The 20,305-nt window shown below is 25.2% G+C and overlaps 1 protein-coding gene across 4 annotated transcripts in view; it reads left to right on the top strand.

The window, feature by feature from the left end:
- LOC107441980 (Pre-mRNA processing factor 4 kinase) overlaps positions 1-18,936 on the top strand; it is a 30,380-nt gene extending 11,444 nt beyond the window's left edge. Inside the window, exons 6-20 of one of the 4 annotated variants that reach the window (XR_001583806.3) lie at positions 315-416; positions 2,667-2,784; positions 2,876-2,934; positions 3,498-3,585; positions 5,580-5,727; positions 6,820-6,957; positions 10,023-10,176; positions 10,539-10,653; positions 12,177-12,415; positions 12,685-12,889; positions 13,901-14,033; positions 15,939-16,007; positions 17,162-17,254; positions 17,511-17,576; positions 18,760-18,936. Coding sequence is in view for 1 of the 4 variants with exons in the window: in XM_016055406.3 (XP_015910892.2) it covers positions 315-416; positions 2,667-2,784; positions 2,876-2,934; positions 3,498-3,585; positions 5,580-5,727; positions 6,820-6,957; positions 10,023-10,176; positions 10,539-10,653; positions 12,177-12,415; positions 12,685-12,888 (1,365 nt within the window). In the remaining 3 variants the exon portion in view is untranslated. Of the gene's footprint in view, positions 1-314; positions 417-2,666; positions 2,785-2,875; positions 2,935-3,497; positions 3,586-5,579; positions 5,728-6,819; positions 6,958-10,022; positions 10,177-10,538; positions 10,654-12,176; positions 12,416-12,684; positions 12,890-13,900; positions 14,254-15,938; positions 16,033-17,161; positions 17,255-17,510; positions 17,577-18,454 lie in introns of those variants that run through there. The other 3 variants (XR_011636735.1, XR_006225816.2, XM_016055406.3) reach the window with 3 other exon arrangements.
- Positions 18,937-20,305: the final 1,369 nt, after the last annotated feature.

The raw sequence follows: 20,305 nt of genomic DNA, 5'->3' as shown, positions 1-20,305 counted from the left end.
GTCTTTTTATATAAATATAAACTGCATTTCATATTCATTTACTTATACTTTTTCTACTCTTTATGTTAGAATTTCATTTCCAACGCCAACTTTGTTTACTGTAAAAGAATATATATTTTTTTATTTTAATCAAACCTAGGTATAAATAATATAACTAAGGTTTTTTTCCCCTCTTAACTTACCTTCTAATACATACATGACAATATAATTTATTTAGATTATTATTAGGCAATTAAATTTTATTATATTCTTTTCTTTCTGGTAAAGTTAGTATTAAAAGTAAACTGTTTAATTAAAATTTTCTTAAAATTTAGAGATTAGGTGTTGATCAGTCTCAAACAGGAAGTGGAATGTCTTCTCCAGTACACTCAAACAGTGGAACAAGTACTCCTGATTCAGCTGTCATAGGTGATGAGGTAAAGCATAAAAAAGTTTTTTTTTTTTTTTAAATATACAGTCAAACTCCGCTATAGTGAACACGGTTTATAGTGAACAAAATGTTCGGTCCCGTGCCTTGCTATACACGGATAATGTTATTTTTTGTGGGTATAGTGAACCAAAAAAGTGAGGAAGTTGGATATAGTGAACTTAATCTTCGACTGATTTTTAAAAAAAAATTTTTTTTAATAATTTTGAAATTTCTACTTCAAATTAAATGCATATACCGATTTTCAAAACCATCTATAGAGGGGAATATAGCGATAAGCATTTTTTCTTGTTTGCTTCTTTTATCTCACTTTCCCATCCCTAAACAAACCAAGTAGATGTTTCTAACCCAGGCAGACTATGCACCTGTAAGTTGTCAGCGAGATCAATAGGCATTTTTTTTTCAGAGGAAATGAGTAATTATTCATTATTGGTTAATGAGTGACTGTTTGTTAAAGAGTTGGTTGATAAGACCCTCATTTCAACTCCATTTTGCTTTCAGTTCAGTTAAAATAAATCCTGCAAACAAGTGTCTCAAATTTAACTATGGTTAGCAGTAAACTTAAAACGTTCTCCATTGATGATAAAATGGGCATACTCAGAATAATTGAAAATGGATGCTATCAAGCTGATATTTGCAGGGAATATAAAGTATCCAAATCTGCAGTTTGTAACATATGGGAAAAAAGCTATTAATAATTTCTGCTCATGAAAAAAACTTAGATGGTGGAAAAAAGTTGAGAAAAGCAGATCACAAGGATAATGAAGAAGCATTGCTAAGTTTACCAATCGAAGAAGCTGCAATCCTCCAGTATCTGGCAAATGTCGATGAATTTGCAAAGCGATTTTATGAAACTACTTTCATGTGCTCGAATGGCAGGTTTGACAGGTTTGAAAAGCGGAATAACAGAAATTCAGGTAAAATTATCTGAGAGTCGGGAAGTGTTTCCATATCTGATAGTGAGGATTGCTCATCAGCTAAAGATTACTAATTTTATTGTACGCAAGACAAAAAGTAATGAAAAATAACACATTTTTGCCGCTACATAATATTTTTCAGTCATTTATTTGTAATGTGTAATAAAAGGGAGGAGTTAAGGAACCATTAGTTAAATTGACTGCGTAACGGATATGGTGAACTCCCGCTTATAGTGAACCGAAACTTCAGTCCCTTGAAGGTTCACTATAGCAGGGTTTGACTGTATATACTTTTATCTACATGTTTATATTTCAGAGCCTTTTATTTTCTTTTTGTGATGAATTTGGCTAACAACTGTGGTTTGTATGAGTGTTTTATTTTTATAGTTGGACTGTGCTTAAAAAATTCAATTTATGTGTCATTTTCTATAATATTTTATTGCTGAAACAATTTGTTAAACATAATTATTTTAAGGAAGAGGTCCCAAGTAAAATTTTTGAACAAAATTACATTTTTTTAGAAAAATTATATTTTGGTTCCTTTTTAATTATACAACCACTTATCTCAAGAAAATGAAGTTACTAAGTGACAATTTTTAATATTTTTGGAGATAATGAATGTACAAGTAAGCTTAGCCTTTCTTTTGGTAACTTGAAAATTAAATCTAGAGTTTTAAGATTATGACATGAGTAGTTAATATGATTTCCAGGGATTTATGGGTTTAATGGAGAATATGTGTATGAAAAGTAGAGGCAAAGGATAATCTTTACTTTCTATTCTCTTAAAAAAAGAAGGAAAAACTTACAATTTAATTTACTCAAACTTAATGAAACATCACTTTGAACTTTCCTCCATTCAGAAAAAGACTTTCCATCTGTAAACAAGGCTTGTTTTTTTTTTAATGGAAAGAAAGATTACTGCCTCTATGTAATCAAATATGAAATTACGATTTTTTTTTTCTTTTTTGATAATAGAGCAAGCTATAAGACAATATTACACTAATTATTTATATATTTTGTAGTCGTTTAAGAATTTTGCTTGTGCTGTAATTGATTGTTATAATTCTGTAATTAGCATTAATAATTTATTTTGTAAGAGACTATAAATTCTCTTATATATATATCTTATTCGCATTCATTTTCATGAAATTAAATTTTAGAAAAAAAATCAAGAATAAATTTTTTGATGCTTAAAATTAAAAGTCTTTAAGTGAAAAAAATTTCCAATATTTTTTTCTACTTGTTTTAATGAATTTTAAAAAGCAATGCAATTTCAGCATTTCTGGCTTAATATTAAGTTTCAATCCATATTTTATTTTAAGGCTGCTGCTAATTTTTGGGCTGAGCAAGATGATCAGTCTAATGATTTTGAAGCGTCTATAATGGACAAAAGAAAAATCATGGGTTTGCAAGAAGCTGGTGCTGAAAACATATCTGATGGTAACTAATCCTTGTTGTATTATATAAATCTTGTTGTATTATAAATTAAATCTATGCATATTTCATATAAATTTTTTGTTTTTTTTTTAAGCTGAGAAGAAAAAGAAGCTCGATATGTTTTCTGAGGCAGATAATTTTTGTTCAGACCTGGTAAAAACATGTTTCTTTATTTTTTATGTGCTAAGTACAGTGTTCTCAAGATAATATACCAATCTTTTATACTGTTATTTGTATGTTTATTTTTAAAAAATGACTCTGCTCTGTTTTAACAAAATTGTTGAAGTATTCACATAAATTATTTTTTAGTGCAGTGTTTTTCAATTAATGAAATTTAAACCATTGTTCACCACTTTGTAGAAAATTACATGTTTTATACTATATGTTGTTAACATTTAAAACCTCTTTAATGTAATTTTTAATTCTTATTAGTTAGATTTGTTTTATTTAATGGAGTAATTTTTTAAAAAAATTATTCTAATTATTGAACATTTTATATTTTAAGAACTACCAATTTGAACATCTAACAATTTTTAAAAAGTTCTCATCTCAGCTAAAAGTTTAAGATGAGTCCTGATAATGAGCATCAAGCTGTAGCTTATATGAAAACAAAAGTGCTTTTCATAGCTTTTAAACTATTTCTTTTACAAATTAAAATAATTTTTTTTTATATATTTGTTGATGATAAGTAATGTTAATATTCTCTTAAAATTTAGAGCCCAGGGACTTCTCGTTTAATATCTGCATCTGGCCAAGAGAATCCTAATCTAACTGATAATTGGGATGATGCAGAAGGATACTATCGTAAGCACAAATTTAATTATTTATAAAAACAGTTGCGTATTTGTGTAGAAATTTTGTTTGAACTTTTTGTAAATAAATTGCTAGTATTAAATCACTTATGATGTAAAATGTCTAAATAAAAGTAATCATGAATGATCAGATAGTAATATTATATAAAATGTTTAAATGCATTTGGTTTTTATCTAAATCGTACCCACAAAGTATCAAAGTAATCTTTGATTATTAATTTAATGCTATTTTTAAAACTGTTTCAATTATTTTACAGTAAAAAATTTGCTTTAACTGCTTATAAAAAATGTTTTGTATTGATAGTTTCTATTGATAGTTGATTTGTTCCTTGCAGAAAGGTGAAAAATTCAGTCTTAACCATTGTTATTCTATAAAAATAAAAATATTAAAAAAAAGAAAAAAATACTTTGAAACAAATAAGTATAAAATAGTTAAAACAAAAACTTCTTAGTTTCATATTTAATGTATACACATTGTTAGTTATTTAAAAGAAGTATAAGAAATGGTCTTATTTCTCATTTTTTGTACGTGTTTAAAACCAATATGTACATATGAAATAAATTGTTAAGTTAGTAATTCGTTTGACAATTGGATTTCATTCATTCATCAGACAGTTTCTAATATAGTTAATTAGTTTTCAAAAAAATATAATGAAGTTACTCAGAGTAGTTCACGAAGACAATATTTTTCTAATATGGTCTTCGTAAAGTATTCTGAGCTAAAGATGTAATTATTATTATTTTTTTTCAGTAAGAAAAACCTACTTTAATGCAGTAATGCTCAACCTCCCTTTAATTTAACCCTTGAACTATCTTCAACTATTTAACTATCTTAAATACTAGTAGGAGTAAAAGAAAACAAAAAGTGTCAGTTATGCCTTGTAACATTAAATTACTGATCTAGATGATAGCACTTTTAAAGATTTTAAAAGCAACCATTTTATTTTGTAAGTTTTTTTCTGACTATTGCTTTAGAACTTTCTATAATATGTAATTATTTATGAATTTGTACAAATGATATAGGAAAGAAGAAAAAGAAAAATATGTAAATAAAAATAAAAAAGATCTATGAAACAGCTGTAGTTAAGTTTTAAAAGTGAATAAAAATTTTAATGTTCTTTCTTTTTTCTTTTTTTCCCTACTTTCTTGTTTATACCTAGATATTAGTCATGATCAATTACTTTGTAACTATGATTCTTTTTAATATGTGTACTTCGTGCATTAGATATTTCTATTTATTTATTCCTTGCACTTGAGCAAAAAGCAAGATTAACTTCTGTAGATCATTTATCTAACCTGCAAATTAAATTTGAATTCCTGACATTGGATAATATAAAACTTCATTTTCTTCAAAAAGAATATGAAGATGGTAATAAAAGTTGTGTTTCAAGTTTTTGAAAACTGGTGCAACCGTGAAGGAGGAAATCAAAAGTAATTTTTGAAACAGAAAACCTGTTTCAAAAATTTTGCCTGTGCAAAAATATAAAATAAAGGTAAAAAACAAAACTAGAAAAATTGCAATTTCTGAGAGTACAACATTGCATAATTTTAGTTTTTGAGACTCTTTATTTAAAAATAGTTATACATCCGTGTTTAAGTGCATTTATCTTATAGCTGAAGTCTAATTTTCAAAATATTTATACAGCTGATGGTCTTGTGGTACTTTTCAAATGGAAGTTATTTACATATATGAATTAAGATCTTTTTACAATCTTGGACAATAGCGTAATCTAATATTTTAACCGATTCAGCATAGTATCTTCCTTTAGTTAATGAACTAAAAATTTATTGGTATGTTCCTATCTCTTGTCAATCCTGTTCCTATGATCTTTTCGAAAGATCTCCTGTAGTGGTACTTTTGTGCAAGGTTATGTGACTTGATATACTCTATTAATAATGCTGTATCAGTAAAAAAAAAAAAAAAGGAAATGGTGATGCTTGCATAAATTCAAGTATTTTTTCTTATAACTGGCATTCTCATTTTAGGTGTGAGAATTGGAGAAGCTCTCGATTCAAGATACACTGTGTATGGATACACAGGACAAGGTGTATTTAGTAATGTTATCAGAGCAAGAGATATGGCTCGTGGTAATCAAGATGTTGCAATCAAAATAATAAGGAACAATGAAATTATGTAAGCTTTGTTTTATTCTTTCATTTCTAGAGAAATAGTTAATAATAAGTTATAATATATCATATATATAATTTTTAGACTGCTTGTAATCTTATTTAAATTAAGAGATTGCTTCATAAAGATATATTTTATTATTCAGTTATTGCATAAATAGTTTATTTTGCTAGATATACAATAAAACTTGATGCTTCACTTTCTTGATGAAATAATGTGTATTAACTTTAACATTAGCTCTCCGATAAAATTATATTTTTCCTCTTTTTTTTTTAATTTTATCAAATACACTAAAGAACAGAGCCCCTACATTGTTTATTAACTTGGTGACATTAGCTCTTCAATAAATTTATATTTTCTTCCTCTTTTTTTATAATTTTTTTTTAATACGCTAGGAAACCCTTTCTTGTCTCTATTAATAATTGCTACACGAATATTTATTTTCTTGTTTATTTCTCAAATAAAATTATTTTCCGGGTCTTCCCAAATTTTGTTGCAATCAGACCTTATTTACGAAACAATATTCAGTGCAGGGGCCTTTTATTCAAATAAAGGTCTCTCATTTAGAGCCTCTTCAAATTCCCATTCATGAGCTTGCAGTATTTCCACTCAATTTGTTAGACAGTAGTACTGACATTAATCTTCAAATTATAAAGGCGTCGAAGAATCTTAATTAAAATGTGTAATAATTGAAAATTATGATAAAAATTATTGTTAAGTTGAAGTTCTTAATTATTATACAGCTCCTTGGCATTAGTTTCATCATAATTATTCCCCAGTAAATTTAGGCAGTTATGGAATGTTCAATTATTTGTTGCTGTAGCAAAAGCAATGTTAGATTTAATTACAAAGCAAGCTGCATATATAGAGAATACATATTAGACTCTTTTACATATTTTTAATCTCATTTTTGATTAGCTATGAGGTGTTAGTAACATTAGTCTTTTGTATCTCTTTTATTATTAACTATGTCTTATAATTTCTATAGCTCTTTTATAAAAACAATTTTGACCTTTAATTTTAAATTTCTTAATTTTTAAAAAAAATGAATTTTATTTTATTTCTGTTGCTATTTTGTTTAATTTCTCGATTTTTTAGGCATAAAACTGGTTTGAAAGAATTGGAAATGCTTCGGCGCTTGAATGATGCTGATCCCGATGATAAGTTTCATTGTTTACGTCTATATAGGCACTTCTTTCATAAACAGCATTTGTGCTTAGTTTTTGAACCTCTATGGTATGTAACATTTGTCATACGTTACTATAAGTGACATTTTAAAACAATATAAGTTTTACAATTTGTATTATTCTTATGAATTATTTTAATAATTTCTTTTTTGTTGCGTTTTAAAAAATATTTGTTATATGTAGGACCACATCTTAAAAACCTGCTCAACATGGAACTAATTTGGGTAAATCTGGAAATAGTTTTGGTTTTTATCCATTATGAATGTGGGTGATTCCCTAGTCATGTGCGACATATTCAACTGCATTTTCTTTATTAATTACATTTCAGTGTACTTTTTCTTCTTTTTTTTTTTAAAGAAAATAATTACTTTATGTAATTTCCATGAAATGCACAAAATTTTTTAAAATAGTGATTATTTTAAAAGTCTCAAAATATAATATTTATAACAACTAAACCAAATATCATGTGCAAGAGGAAGCTAAAATTGCATAAATGTGTTTTTAAAACATATGGATGAATTCAGCCAAAAGAAAAAAATAATTTAATCGTATTTTTTTCATAAAAATGTTAATTTCTGTAGATGTTTTGTAATAATTTAGTAGTTATTGTTATTAGTCATATTTTTGTTATTGTTATTAGTCATATAAATATAACTATTTTTAAATTTGTCATTAGAATAGTTTGTCATGTGTGTGACATGCGAAAATCTTGCCATCTCCCACATGTGATCGTTGTCAAGAACACTACTTTAAGCTTACTTTTAAAACATTGCAATTCATTAGTTTAGAGTCCCTTCAATAGTTTAGAATTATTCTGTATTAAAACATTTTAATCTTAAAATTATTTTTATAGTATTGAAAGAAGATAACAAAATCTAAATTTTTATTCTTTGGCTCGTATTCAAAAACCTAACTATTTGTGGTTAGAATAAGCACATGCTTAAAAAGTGGAAACCTCAAACACCAAAATCTTAAGCATGCTTGGAGACCTGACTAATGTCATTAAGCATAGTCAAAACGAATTCTTATTAATTTGAAAATATCTTAAACATTACGTATTTAGTTTTTTAACATATTTCATTTTAAAAAAAGTTAAAACTACATATTTTACAGCTTTAGAAGCAGGGTTCGTTGATTTAAATCAGCTTGATTTAAATCACGATTTAAATCATGATTTAAATCAAATGATTTTTTTAAAAAAATCATTGATTTAAATCAACTAATTTATATATATATATATTATATTGATTTTAAAAGTTAAAAAACAGTGCTTTAAGTATTGATACTTTTATTATTTTCTTTTCTTAGTTTTAAAATTTATTATAAATAAATTGCTGCATTAATTAATTTTAGTTAGCGAAATTACTTTCTTTCTTGGTGTGTGTTAAACGCATTTGAAATTACATGTTTAAAAATCTTTTGATTCTTAACATTGAAAGTACAGATTAAAGTAAATATTTATGCTGTCTTAATATAGACTTGCATAGCTGTAGAAAGTAAATAAACATGATTTTTTTTCAAAAAGAAAAAAAGCAAATTGATTAAAAAAGCATGGAATTCAAATCTACATTATAGTTTATTGATGGAAATTTCTATGTTTCTAAAGCTCGAGGTAATATTAAAAAGAAATTACCTTAATATGCCAAAAATAGAAAGAAAAAAAAAGAAGCTGAGTTCAGATATTTTTTCCTGATATAGTGTCATTCTTCCCTTTCAAAGTCTATTTGAAGCAGTAGGATTTATAAACTGGTATTTTTTTTTCTTCTTATAATATGTTTACTGTATCTTTGAAATTATCAGATTTTCTTTTGTGAAAAAAATTCCAATGAGTACATAGATTTTTTTAAAATGTTTTTTAGCTTAACTTATGTATTTTGATATAGGATTAAAAATGAATATTTTATCATAAAAATTTATAGATTGAGTATTTATTTTTTGATGAATGACAACATTTATAAACACAATCTGTTGCATTTATTCTGCCATTTTATAAATCATGAGGAAAAAAAAAGAGATAACAATTTTAAATTGAAATTATGGTGTGCTAATTGAAACTTTGTGTTACTAGTTAAAGTAGTATTCTTTAAATTATCTATTTTATCTTGTCTTTTAATTTCAATCATGCCCTTGTATCAAAATGGTCGCTATGCATTATAATGAAAAATTATTTTAGTAAGTTAGAGCTTCTAAAATATTGTTATAATATAGTTTTAATATTAATTTAATTTTGATTAAACATTTATAAGGTTTTTTTAATCATAAATTAAAGCTCTTATAGTGTTTTTGAATAGAAATAAAAAAAATCTGATTTAAATAAAAAAAATCCGATTTAAATCAAAATAATCCGATTTTTTTGATTTTTTTTAAGAAAATCAAAAAAATCACGAACCCTGTTTAGAAGAGACTAATGTTAAAATACAACTTGAATACAATTAAGGCCACCATTGTGTTCCAACAAGTAGCTCTTAGAATAAAATTCTTATAAAAATTTTAAATTAATTAATTTACTCAATCATATTAGGAAAACTGTCAATACCTTTCATATGCATAGTTCTAACAACTATAAAAGACAATATATTAATGAATAAAATTGTAAATCTATATTTTTTCGCCATTAACTTACCAAATAATCATATAATTTTACTATGTTCACAATCTCATACTTTCATCTGAATATGTATGGCAGCCCTTTAGTGCTAACCTAAGTATAAACATGTGCTTAAACTTTAGGATGGTTTCTGAGTACTGCCCTTTGTTTAAATGAAATATGAAACGAAAAAGTGAATCAAAAGTTTTCCTTTAGAATTGCAATTACAAATTTTAAAAGGGAGGGGGGAATTTAAACATCGCAATCTAGACAAGACAATTATCATTCTCTATGCTTCATAATTATTCAAAATAAAGTCGATAGGTCTAGTAATAGTTTAAAAGAAATGAAGATTTTATGTATTAGGAGTACAATTTTTTTTAATTTATGTTTATTTTAAGTGCCTGGTAATGCTATCTAAACCAGTGAGTTGTTATTTTCTATTTATTTATTACCTATTAATGTTTTTAGTAACATTTCTTTTTAAAATTTATTTTTTAAGATGTACCTGTTTATTCTTTTTACAGTATGAATCTGAGGGAAGTTCTTAAGAAATATGGTAAAGATGTTGGCCTACATATCAAAGCAGTACGATCATACAGTCAACAGTTATTTTTGGCTTTGAAACTACTGAAAAGATGTAATATATTGCATGCAGATATCAAGCCTGATAATATATTGGTAAAAAGATTAATTTATATATTCATGAAACTTAAACCTGCATTATGGCTTAAAAATGTTATTGATTACTCTTTTTTTATTTAAAAAAAAAAAGAAATGTTAAGGTTTATTATTTAAAATTTATTCTCATGATCAATAGTTGTGTTTTTTAATTTTTAAAATTAACCATGTTTCTTGTGTAAACTTAAGGTAACTTTGTTTTTCAGTGTCACTGTAAAGGGAAGAAAAATAATTATTGTGATTATTTTTTATATTTGATTCCATTTTGTTGTTACATTTGATTGCAGATGATGTGTTAATTTTTAAAATTAGTTGCATTTAAATGCAAAATATCTTTAACATCTGCCTAATTAATATTTCAGGTAGATGACCGTAAGCTTGTCTTAAAGCTTTGTGATTTTGGATCTGCGTCTCATGTTGCTGAAAATGATGTCACACCATATTTGGTGAGCAGATTTTACAGAGCACCTGAAATTAGTAAGTTTTTTTTTCTGTATTTGCTATTTTTAAAAATATAAACTAAAATTAAAACTTCTTTCATTTAAACAGTTTCAACTTATTAGCTGTAACATTCCTTTAAATAAGAGTCATAAAGACTTTATTATGCTTGAAAGAAGCTTGATTATATCTCAAAATTTATTGACTAGATAGTTAAAAGGAGAGGAGTTTATGTAATTTTTTTTTCTAGATAAAATTTAATTTCAATTACGAAATATTAGGAATTTAATTTTAAGGAAATATTCTTAAAATATCTGAATGATTTGTGTCAGGAAAGAGTGAATTTCATGTATCTGAGAAAAATAATTTATGACATATTAACTATTGTTGGCTTTAAAAGCTTAAAATATGGAAGGATATAAAATACATTAAAGGTATTTAAGTTTTTTTTTTTTCCTTACTAGAAAGGAAAAACTTTGCACTAGAGAAAAACAACATGCTTTGTTTACAACTAAAGGGCTTTAACTGAAAGAACACTCCAGAAATAGTTTGCTAAGTTTAAAGTTAATAAGTTCAACCCTGAACATGAAATAAATCTTAGTATGTTATTCACCACAAATGAATATCAAATTAAAGCACTGATCCCAAGTAACTCCCTTTCCATGGTGCATGAACTAGGAGAAATACCAAAAGTATTAAAATCCACCATTCAGAAGTGTGTTTTGAAGCTTGGCTATATAAACAAAATCATTTTGAAGCATATGTTCCGTGAGTTAACGGAGGCGTATCTGGAACATTGTATTTCAATTAACGACTTGCTGTTTCAACAAGGAGATATTGTTTTTAACACAGGCAGTAATGATAAATGAAAAATTATTTATTTGTAAGAATGTTCAGTGAAAAGGTCTAATAGAAAATGGTTGAAATGACCAACAGTTGTTATTAATAGAAGTTTATGTTTTGTATCAGTTGAGATTGGATAGGAATCCTGCATTATAAGATTTTATCAAGCAATTAAATGGTAAATTCGGAAAATATTACTTGATATCAAAAGAATTAATGATAATGATTTAAGAAAAACGTCTAGAAAGGGTGGATTCGGAAATTGCATCTTGTTTCATCAGCCCCACGCTCAGTGTCATATGTGTTTTATAACTCAATAAGAGCTATATTGCAATTTGCTATTCTGTCCACCTTTTTCACTAGGCTCCACATTCTCAAAAGCTATTTTGATCAGTACAAAATTCCTTTAGTGGTTTTCTTTGACCAAGGGGGGAATTTTTTTTTTTTTTTCTTCAGCGTTCATACAATGTGAGAATTAAGAGGAAATAGACAGATTGCAGGGTAAAAATAGCTATTAAATTATTTAATAGATGTTTATTAAAATTTAAATGTACTATGTTTCAATTTTCCTTTAAAACTGGCATAATTTTTCTAGATAATCCAATATTTTGCAGAATGTTTCTTTGAAAATAGGATTTGATACAAATGTATAATTTGTTTTAATCACATTAGTATAATACACATACAAGTGTGTGATTTATTAATTTTTGGTTTTGCAGTTCTAGGTTTGAATTATGATTTTGGAATTGACACATGGAGTGTTGGTTGCACGCTATATGAATTGTACACAGGAAAAATAATGTTTGCTGGTAAATCCAATAACCAAATGTTAAAGCATTTTATGGATTTAAAAGGAAAGTTCCCAAACAAAATAATTAAAAAAGGTGCTTTTCGAGAGCAACATTTCAATAGTAGTTGTAATTTTCTCTCACATGAAGTGGACAAAGTCACTGAAAGGGTAAGATTTATTTGATATGTAGAATAGTATATGTGATTTTATTAATGTTTGCGATTAGATGTGTGATAAATTTATTATTGTGCCTTCCATGTTCTTATTGATTTTTTTTCTTTCATCCATACTAATTAATTTTTTTAATTATATTTAGGTAATTAAAACACAGCATAGTAAAATTAATTTTTATGCATATGTTTGTTGGTTATATCATAGTTTAATCTTCAGATATATTTGTATGTATGCATTTGTATATATATATGTATTTTTTGCAGGAAAAAGTAGTAGTTCTAACAAATATTAATCCAAGTCGAGATTTGCAGGCAGAGCTTGTAGGCTCCCAACGTTTACCTGATGATCAATATCGTAAAGTTTGCCAACTCAAAGATATATTAGAAAAGATTTTGATGCTTGATCCTGCCAAGAGAATATCAATCAATCAAGCTTTAACACATCCATTTATTCAAGAAAAGATATGAGGTATAAGCTGTGAACTTAGTTTTTTTTTTTTCAAAGAATAAATAATTAAAGTTAAATAACTCATTCATAGATGCTGTTGTAATATTTAAATGTAAAGTATGTGGTAAAAGTATTAGATGTTAGTAATTTAAATCATGACCCTGTATCATTCTAAAGAGAGTAAAAATGCCTACTGTATAAAAAGAATGCTTACTGTTATAACAGAAATCTGAGATAATTACCTTGTTATAATTTTGCTGTATTGTACCTTATGAGAATTCTGATGGAACATCATCAGAAGATTTAAGGCAAGTCGACATTAAATTTTATTAACTTAAAAATATTTTTTTTTACCTTCTACCTGCATTGCTTAAAAATAAAAAATAAATTAGAGGTCATTAATCGCTATACATTGATATTTACAGATTTACGCAGACGTAATGTAATTTAATTTTTCTTAATAAGGTGTTTTTTCTGTTAAACTGGCACATATAATGTAATGTATTATATTTAAAAACATTCTGATTTTATATTAGTGAAATTCAAATTAAATAAATACTTTTTATTGTTTAAACATTGGAACTCAGATACTATAGACCTAAATTAAATCTTACAAATGTTATTAAATATTTTTCTAGATAATCTATTTATTGGGTCTATTTAATTTTTTTAACCTTCTTTATTTAGATTTTCTAACCTTTTTTTGTAGATTTCAAATTATATCAGGCACCCTATTTGTTTCAAGTTTTCTATTTGCTTAATCCGAGTTTTCAATCCGATTTGGTCAGAGTCCTGATTAGCTCATATTAGAAGGCTCAATAAAAAATTAGAATTTCCTTTATCAACAGACATTGTGACAGAGCTGAATGAAAAATTATTTGAAAAATAAGTGTAATATGAATAATATATTGTTGAAAGTAATTCTTTTAAAAAATACCTTGATTATTTGCTGCTTGATTGTTGCCTTTTCAAATATAATAATTTATGTGAATGAAATTGCTCACCCTTGATTGATTAATTTCAATTTTTTAGGAATATTTTCCTTCTGTGAAGATTTTGAACTGAAAACATTTTAACACAAGATACATCACTCAACTGAGCAACATCTGCAACTTTTCAAAAACTTTTTATTTATTTGTTCCCAAATGAGTTATGAAAACTAAACGTATGTCCCCTGTTTCTCCTTACATATTAATTTTACCAACTTATTTAGTAAAGCTTGCGCATTTTGTCACAAAATGCCCCCTATTCAATTGGACTTTCATTTACCCCCAAAAGAAAGTGTTTTCATGTGTATTTAATTCTTATTAAAATGTATATTTTGAATATATTCTTCCTCATGTAATTTTCCCCATTTGCTAATAAAATAGTGTTTATACTGAAAATTTTTACATTATTTTTAACTTCCTTTTCAGGCTTTTTGAATGATGATAAATGTGTATTTTTGATATTTTTAGCCATGAAGTAAATAATGTAATAATTGTTACAGTCTAGAAGTTAAATTAACTAACTTAAACTTAATTTTTAATGATTGTCATTTAAAAGATTTTTTTTTTCCCTTTAATTGTTTGAAAAATTCTGTTTTGTTTTTTCCCTAAAAGTTGTTGTATTTAAATCATTCAGTTAATGAGATTTATGTATTAAAATTTAATAAGTCATGAATTTTTTCTTTATTTTTTTTTAAGTATAAGTTTTATTTGCAATTATGTTTTTAGTCTTAAATTATTTCTACTGTAGTTATATAAATTTTATAAATGAATTTAATGTATCAATAGCCAATTTTAAATTTAGTTATATGTTGATCATTCAATGAGTTCAAACAATTAACCTTTATGCGATGATTCTTTAAGTTGCTAATTAATTTTTAATTCAAAAGGCTGCATTCGAACACTAAAAATATTTGCCTTTGAATTGCTGTTTCAAAATTGATTGTCCTAGTTGCATTAAAATAACATAGCTCCTTGGAAAACTTTTGATATTTGTTAAATTATAGTGAAGGGATTAGCAGCCTTTTATTTTGTAAAGTGTTGGAAGCTATGACTATATGCTATTTTACTCACTGGGGAACCTCTCACTACCAATGAAACTGTGAGATTTTACTTTAATTTTTAAATTAAATTATCTACTGAAGCAGGCATTGGTCGTCTAAAGCTTGCTATAGTTCACTTTATACATCTTTGTGAATGATCAATGTTTAATACAATGCCAACCCTTAGTTCTATTTTTTATATTTTATTATTTTTTATCAAATAATTGTATACCTTAAATTTTTAATATTGATCAAAACTATTTAAATCTCAATTATGTGAACATACAATTATACTTGAAAATAGATGCTTATTCGAAGTATTAAGTAATGAAGTAAGTATACTCTACAAGCAAGAGAAAAAACAGGTTACTTGAGAACTTGGTCTACTGTCTTTTATTAAGTAGTTCATAATACAATTTTATTATTCCTAATAAAAGTTCCAAATAAAAAAAAAGAATTATTTATGTATTTTTTAAGTCATATATTTAGTTTTTATATCAGGTGATTACGAAAGTTTGTGCCTATTTAAAACCATATTGAAAATAATATTAATAAACAGGGTTAATTCATCTCTAATGTGCTTTCCAACATTTTCTGCGACTATTTCTCAATCATTTACACATTTTTAAATTCCCTCTTAGTAGAAATTGAGGAAAAAACTGCACTGAAATATTTAATATCTGGCACAGAAGGATTTCTTTCTGCACAAGTTATTTTAATATTAAATGAATGAACAAGATCAAATGAATACTAATGATTTCTCCTTTTAATATCCTAATTTGCAAAATTTGTTGAAAAACATGTTGTAAAGGAAGATAATTGACTTAATTTGAACATTTCCTTAATTTTTTAGATCAAATTTATTCCTCTATCCATAATTATTTGTTGGTCATTATCCAATTAATCTTAAAACTTCTTTTTAAACAATTTAGATCACTTTTGAACTTTTATAATCACCTGATTAGAATTGCCTTGTGGAAATAATGTTTCTGATTTTATTAAATGTACCTTTTCATGTTTATTCTTTTTGATATTCATTAGGTAATTTGTGCCATGCATTGCTGTAGAAATTCGCTATGTAAGCTGACAGAAAGCAGTATATTGCTTGTGGTAATTCGTTTTCTGTCATTCATTGGTATTAATATCCGTGTTTATAGTTTCATTTTTTAATGTTTTTTTTTATTAATTTATGAATATAGTATTATGAATGGTTGTATCATTTTAATTCTTTCAGTTCTGATTTCTTGATTAAAAAAGACATTTTAGTTTTTCAGTGCAAAGTTAATTGCATTTTTCTTTTGCTGAGAAGATAATAAATAGTAATATTCAGAGATGGCAGATAAAAGCCTAAAATTCAAGATAAACTATATAATTGCTATGTTTTTTTTTCCATAAAGTTTAGAAAATATTAGTTGTAAATCCTAGATTCTGATGAAATTTGCTGTTATCAAAATTTAATTCTCCCTCCCATGAAATAATTTGTACTTTTTCTTATGGTGTATGGTAGAACATGAACCTTACATTTGTAGATTAACTTACAGCTGTCTAAAAATTTATTTGAAGTCAATGTTTTGAATAACGTAAAATAGCTAAATTAACTAAAATTTAAATAATTAGTAACATTAATTTATGTCCTATTTAAAATTACTTACTGCAATTAACAATAATCATAAATCTGAATCTTAAACAATAACATTAAATTTTGCTTTTTTTAATATGTATAGTTTGGAAAACTAATAATTATTTAATTTGTGATTTTTAGCTTAATAAAAATAATTGAAATTGTTAATTAAAGATATTTATCCTTAATTCCTTAGGTGTAAACCATCCTACTGAAGACAAATAAAATTCCAAACTTTTTTCTTAATTGTTTTATACTTTTTATTTTTTTTTTAAGTTCAGTAGTTTTTTTCTCTTTTAATATGTTTATTAAAAAGAATAGCTCTTTATATTTAGTTGACTACTCAGTTTTCTCCTAAAGATCCAAGGCTTTTAAAGCTCCTTGAAACTTTTTTTTTTTCATAATTTTGTTTTTAATCAAGTTATAGTATTAAGAATCCAAACTTCTATATCTTAAATCAGAATTTTTCTCTTTCCCCTCTTTTTATTACTATTAAGAAATTGTTTGAATAGTTTATCCTATTATAATGTAAAACGAATGATTAATTGGTTCAACCTTGAATGTGTATATTTATCAGGGCATTTAACTGTGTTTTTAAATATATTATGTTATTATCTAAAAATATTTAATTGATTATTCCCAGGCTCCCAGAAGATACTCATGTATAATGGAACCAGGCAATTCCTTACTAATTGAGGCGTAGAGACTGCAGTCCATAACCTGTTGATATAAGAAGGTAGAAATTGAAAAGTTAAAAAAAATACACAAAAAGCAACTGCAAATTTAAGTGCATTTTATTATATTAATATCATAATAACAACGTTTTTAAAACTAATTATTTAAAAATTAAATGTTTATACTGTTGTAATTTAATATTAATGTTTCTAGTGAGGCTCGTAATTTACTTTTTTTTTTTAAATAGCAGTTTGTTAGTGTATTATTTTTTAGAGTATTATGAAAATCTGAAAATATTTTTACTTCATTATTCTCAGGGACAGAATACTACTGATGAAGAATACAGTTACAAGCATTCTTGATGGTTGCCCATTTGATATAAGGTATTTCTGGGACCTAAAAAAAAAAAATGCTTTTTAACATTAGTCTTTGCTTAGTATTTTTCTAAAAACTTTTTCCTTTAATGAAGTAATTAATAATTTGTTTTATGTATTTTTAAATTTTAAACTAATATTGCTGTTTTATTTTTTAAAGATTAAATTTCTAGTTCGCATTACACTGCCTTTATCATACATTTTTAACATATCAATCTTTTAATTCAAGATGATTATAAAACAAATTCACATTTAGATTGATTCACTAATTCAGTCAATATAAGTATAAGTTGTCTGAATTGGTGAAATAGTTCTTTATCGATATACGTATCATATTGATTAAAAAACAACAACACTGGATTAGTTGCAACCCAGTTCAATAATCTTACTGTGACATGAAACTCTTTAGAATAAAATTGCATTTAAAAAAATTAATTGCCAATTTTTAAATTAATTTTTAAGAGGGACAATCGTTTCATTAAACTAGATTTAACATTAAATAAATTTTATTTGATTACGCAGTTTGCAGTTTTTGGCAAATAATTTTTTTTGAATAAAATGCTTTTCGGTTTGATTGAAATAGCCTATGCATTTAGCATTGTTCTCAAGCTATGACTCTTAATTAGCTGTTTAATTTATATTACTTGAATTTTGAAAGTTACAAAATTAATATAATTCCTTAAACTATTTTATTCATACTTTTAAGAAAATTTATTTCTAATGAAACTTTTGTACGACAAAATATACATTAACTGTAACATTATTAATAAATTATTTGTTAAAAAAATAGTATATTTCTTATCTCTATAATAAATTTAAAAAAATTTATTTGAAATAATATACCAAAATAAAATATTCTTATATTTTGTCACTTTTTTTTTCTGCAGAAGTAGTATGTATTACTATGTAAAAGATTCAGATTGAGGTAAATTCTGATTTTTTGTTTTTATACAGGACTATTGTTTTTTGATTATGGTAATGATAATTTCATCTTTATTCTATTGCTTTTTGTTTTAAAATTGTTAGCTTCTGACAAAAATCAAATATCTGAATTAATTGGTTTACCTCTTGAAGGAAATTTAAATCAATGAAATGAAAACTTTATTAAGATGAAATGATCTTTTTTTTAAAAAGTTTTTCATTTATTCCTAATTTTGTCGTATCAAATTCAAATTCTTTTCTCTCTTTTTAGTAACAACTCTACAAAGCCTGTTATGCTAATTGTACATATTTAGCATTGGTTCATGAAATTTAGAATACTAAAAGTTTTGACATATTTATTTTAATATCAAGAATTGTTTAGAATGTTATGTAATTACTGTTATAAACAATTTGTATATTGAATTAAATAAAGCATTTGTGAATTGTATGAGAATCCATTTTATTTGTATACAACATCTTATATGGACATAAAGATAGGTTAATTTCGAGGAAATTAAAATGTTTTTTTTTTAACTTCGTCAGTTTAAAGGACATATTGTATTATGTGAGTTAAGAAAAAAAAGGCTGTATGAGCACATACCCAAAAGTTTTGATTGATTACATATGATTTGCATTACAATTTAAACGTAGAGGTACTAGCAATTAATTATGAGATTTTACATGCTGGCAAACGGAAATGAAAATGAATATACTTCTATTGTTATTATTTAATGCTCTAAATAGCCCGTTCCAAATTATATTATTTCAAAAACAGTCTATTCATCTTTGGTATTGGCATTCTGTTGTTACAATCTTCATTTTATTTGATTTTTGATTATAATAAAGTTACAGAAATGCTGCATATTAATGCATGTTGTGTAGATTTTACAGACTTAAGATAACGACTTGAAAATTATGGTCAGAAACTATGGAAAACTGTTTTCAATATTTCAGAGTGGAAAATTAAAATTATTAAAAAGGTTAAATTTAATACCAGTTTTTGTTCATATCCTAGTGGTACTATTATTGATTATGATTTGTCTAGAAAAATTAAAATTCTTAAGGATAAATTTATTATTACAGTTATTGATAAAGCCTCAAATAATTTTTGTATTATGTGTAAATATTTTTTTAAAAAATTAATTATTGGGGAATATAACGCTAATAATACTTATTTAAAATTCGAAGAAGGAAAAGTTATTGAAAAAGATTATTGCATTTAGTAAAAAATTTAAATTAAATGGGATTACTTTTCCATATTTATTTCCTATTGTTAAATTTCATAAATGTCTGGTTAAATTTAGGTTTATTGCATGTGGTACTAATTGTTACAATTTTGATATTAGTAAAAAGATTTTTAATTTTCTTAAAATTATTTTACTTAAAATTAAAAAAGAGAAAAATATTGTTATTGAAAGTAACGTTGATGTTTTAGATTATATCAAAAATAATGTAATTTCTAGTATTAATACTTATGATTTTGAAAATCTGTACACTAGTATTCCACATGCACAGATTATTGAAATTTGTAGTGGCATTTTTGATAAATATTTATTTAATGAAAATATTGATAAATCTTATTGTTTGGATATTTGTAGGTTTAATCTTTTTGAGAATGTACTTTTTAATTGTCTGGATTTTTATAAACAAATTATTGGAATTCCACAAGGTAATTCTATTTCTGGTGCTTTTGCTATTATTTTTTTACTTTTTTTTGAAGATAAATTTCTTGAGTTTAATGATTTTAAATCTTTTAGATATATTGATGATTTAATTGTGATAATTATGATTTTATTTATAGTAGTTATCCTAAAGAT

The sequence above is a fragment of the Parasteatoda tepidariorum genome, chromosome 1 (assembly GCF_043381705.1).
Source record: "Parasteatoda tepidariorum isolate YZ-2023 chromosome 1, CAS_Ptep_4.0, whole genome shotgun sequence".
Taxonomy (NCBI): Eukaryota; Metazoa; Arthropoda; class Arachnida; order Araneae; family Theridiidae; genus Parasteatoda; species Parasteatoda tepidariorum.
Note: the sequence above shows the minus strand (reverse complement) of the source record. Positions and strands in the feature narration are given on the sequence as shown.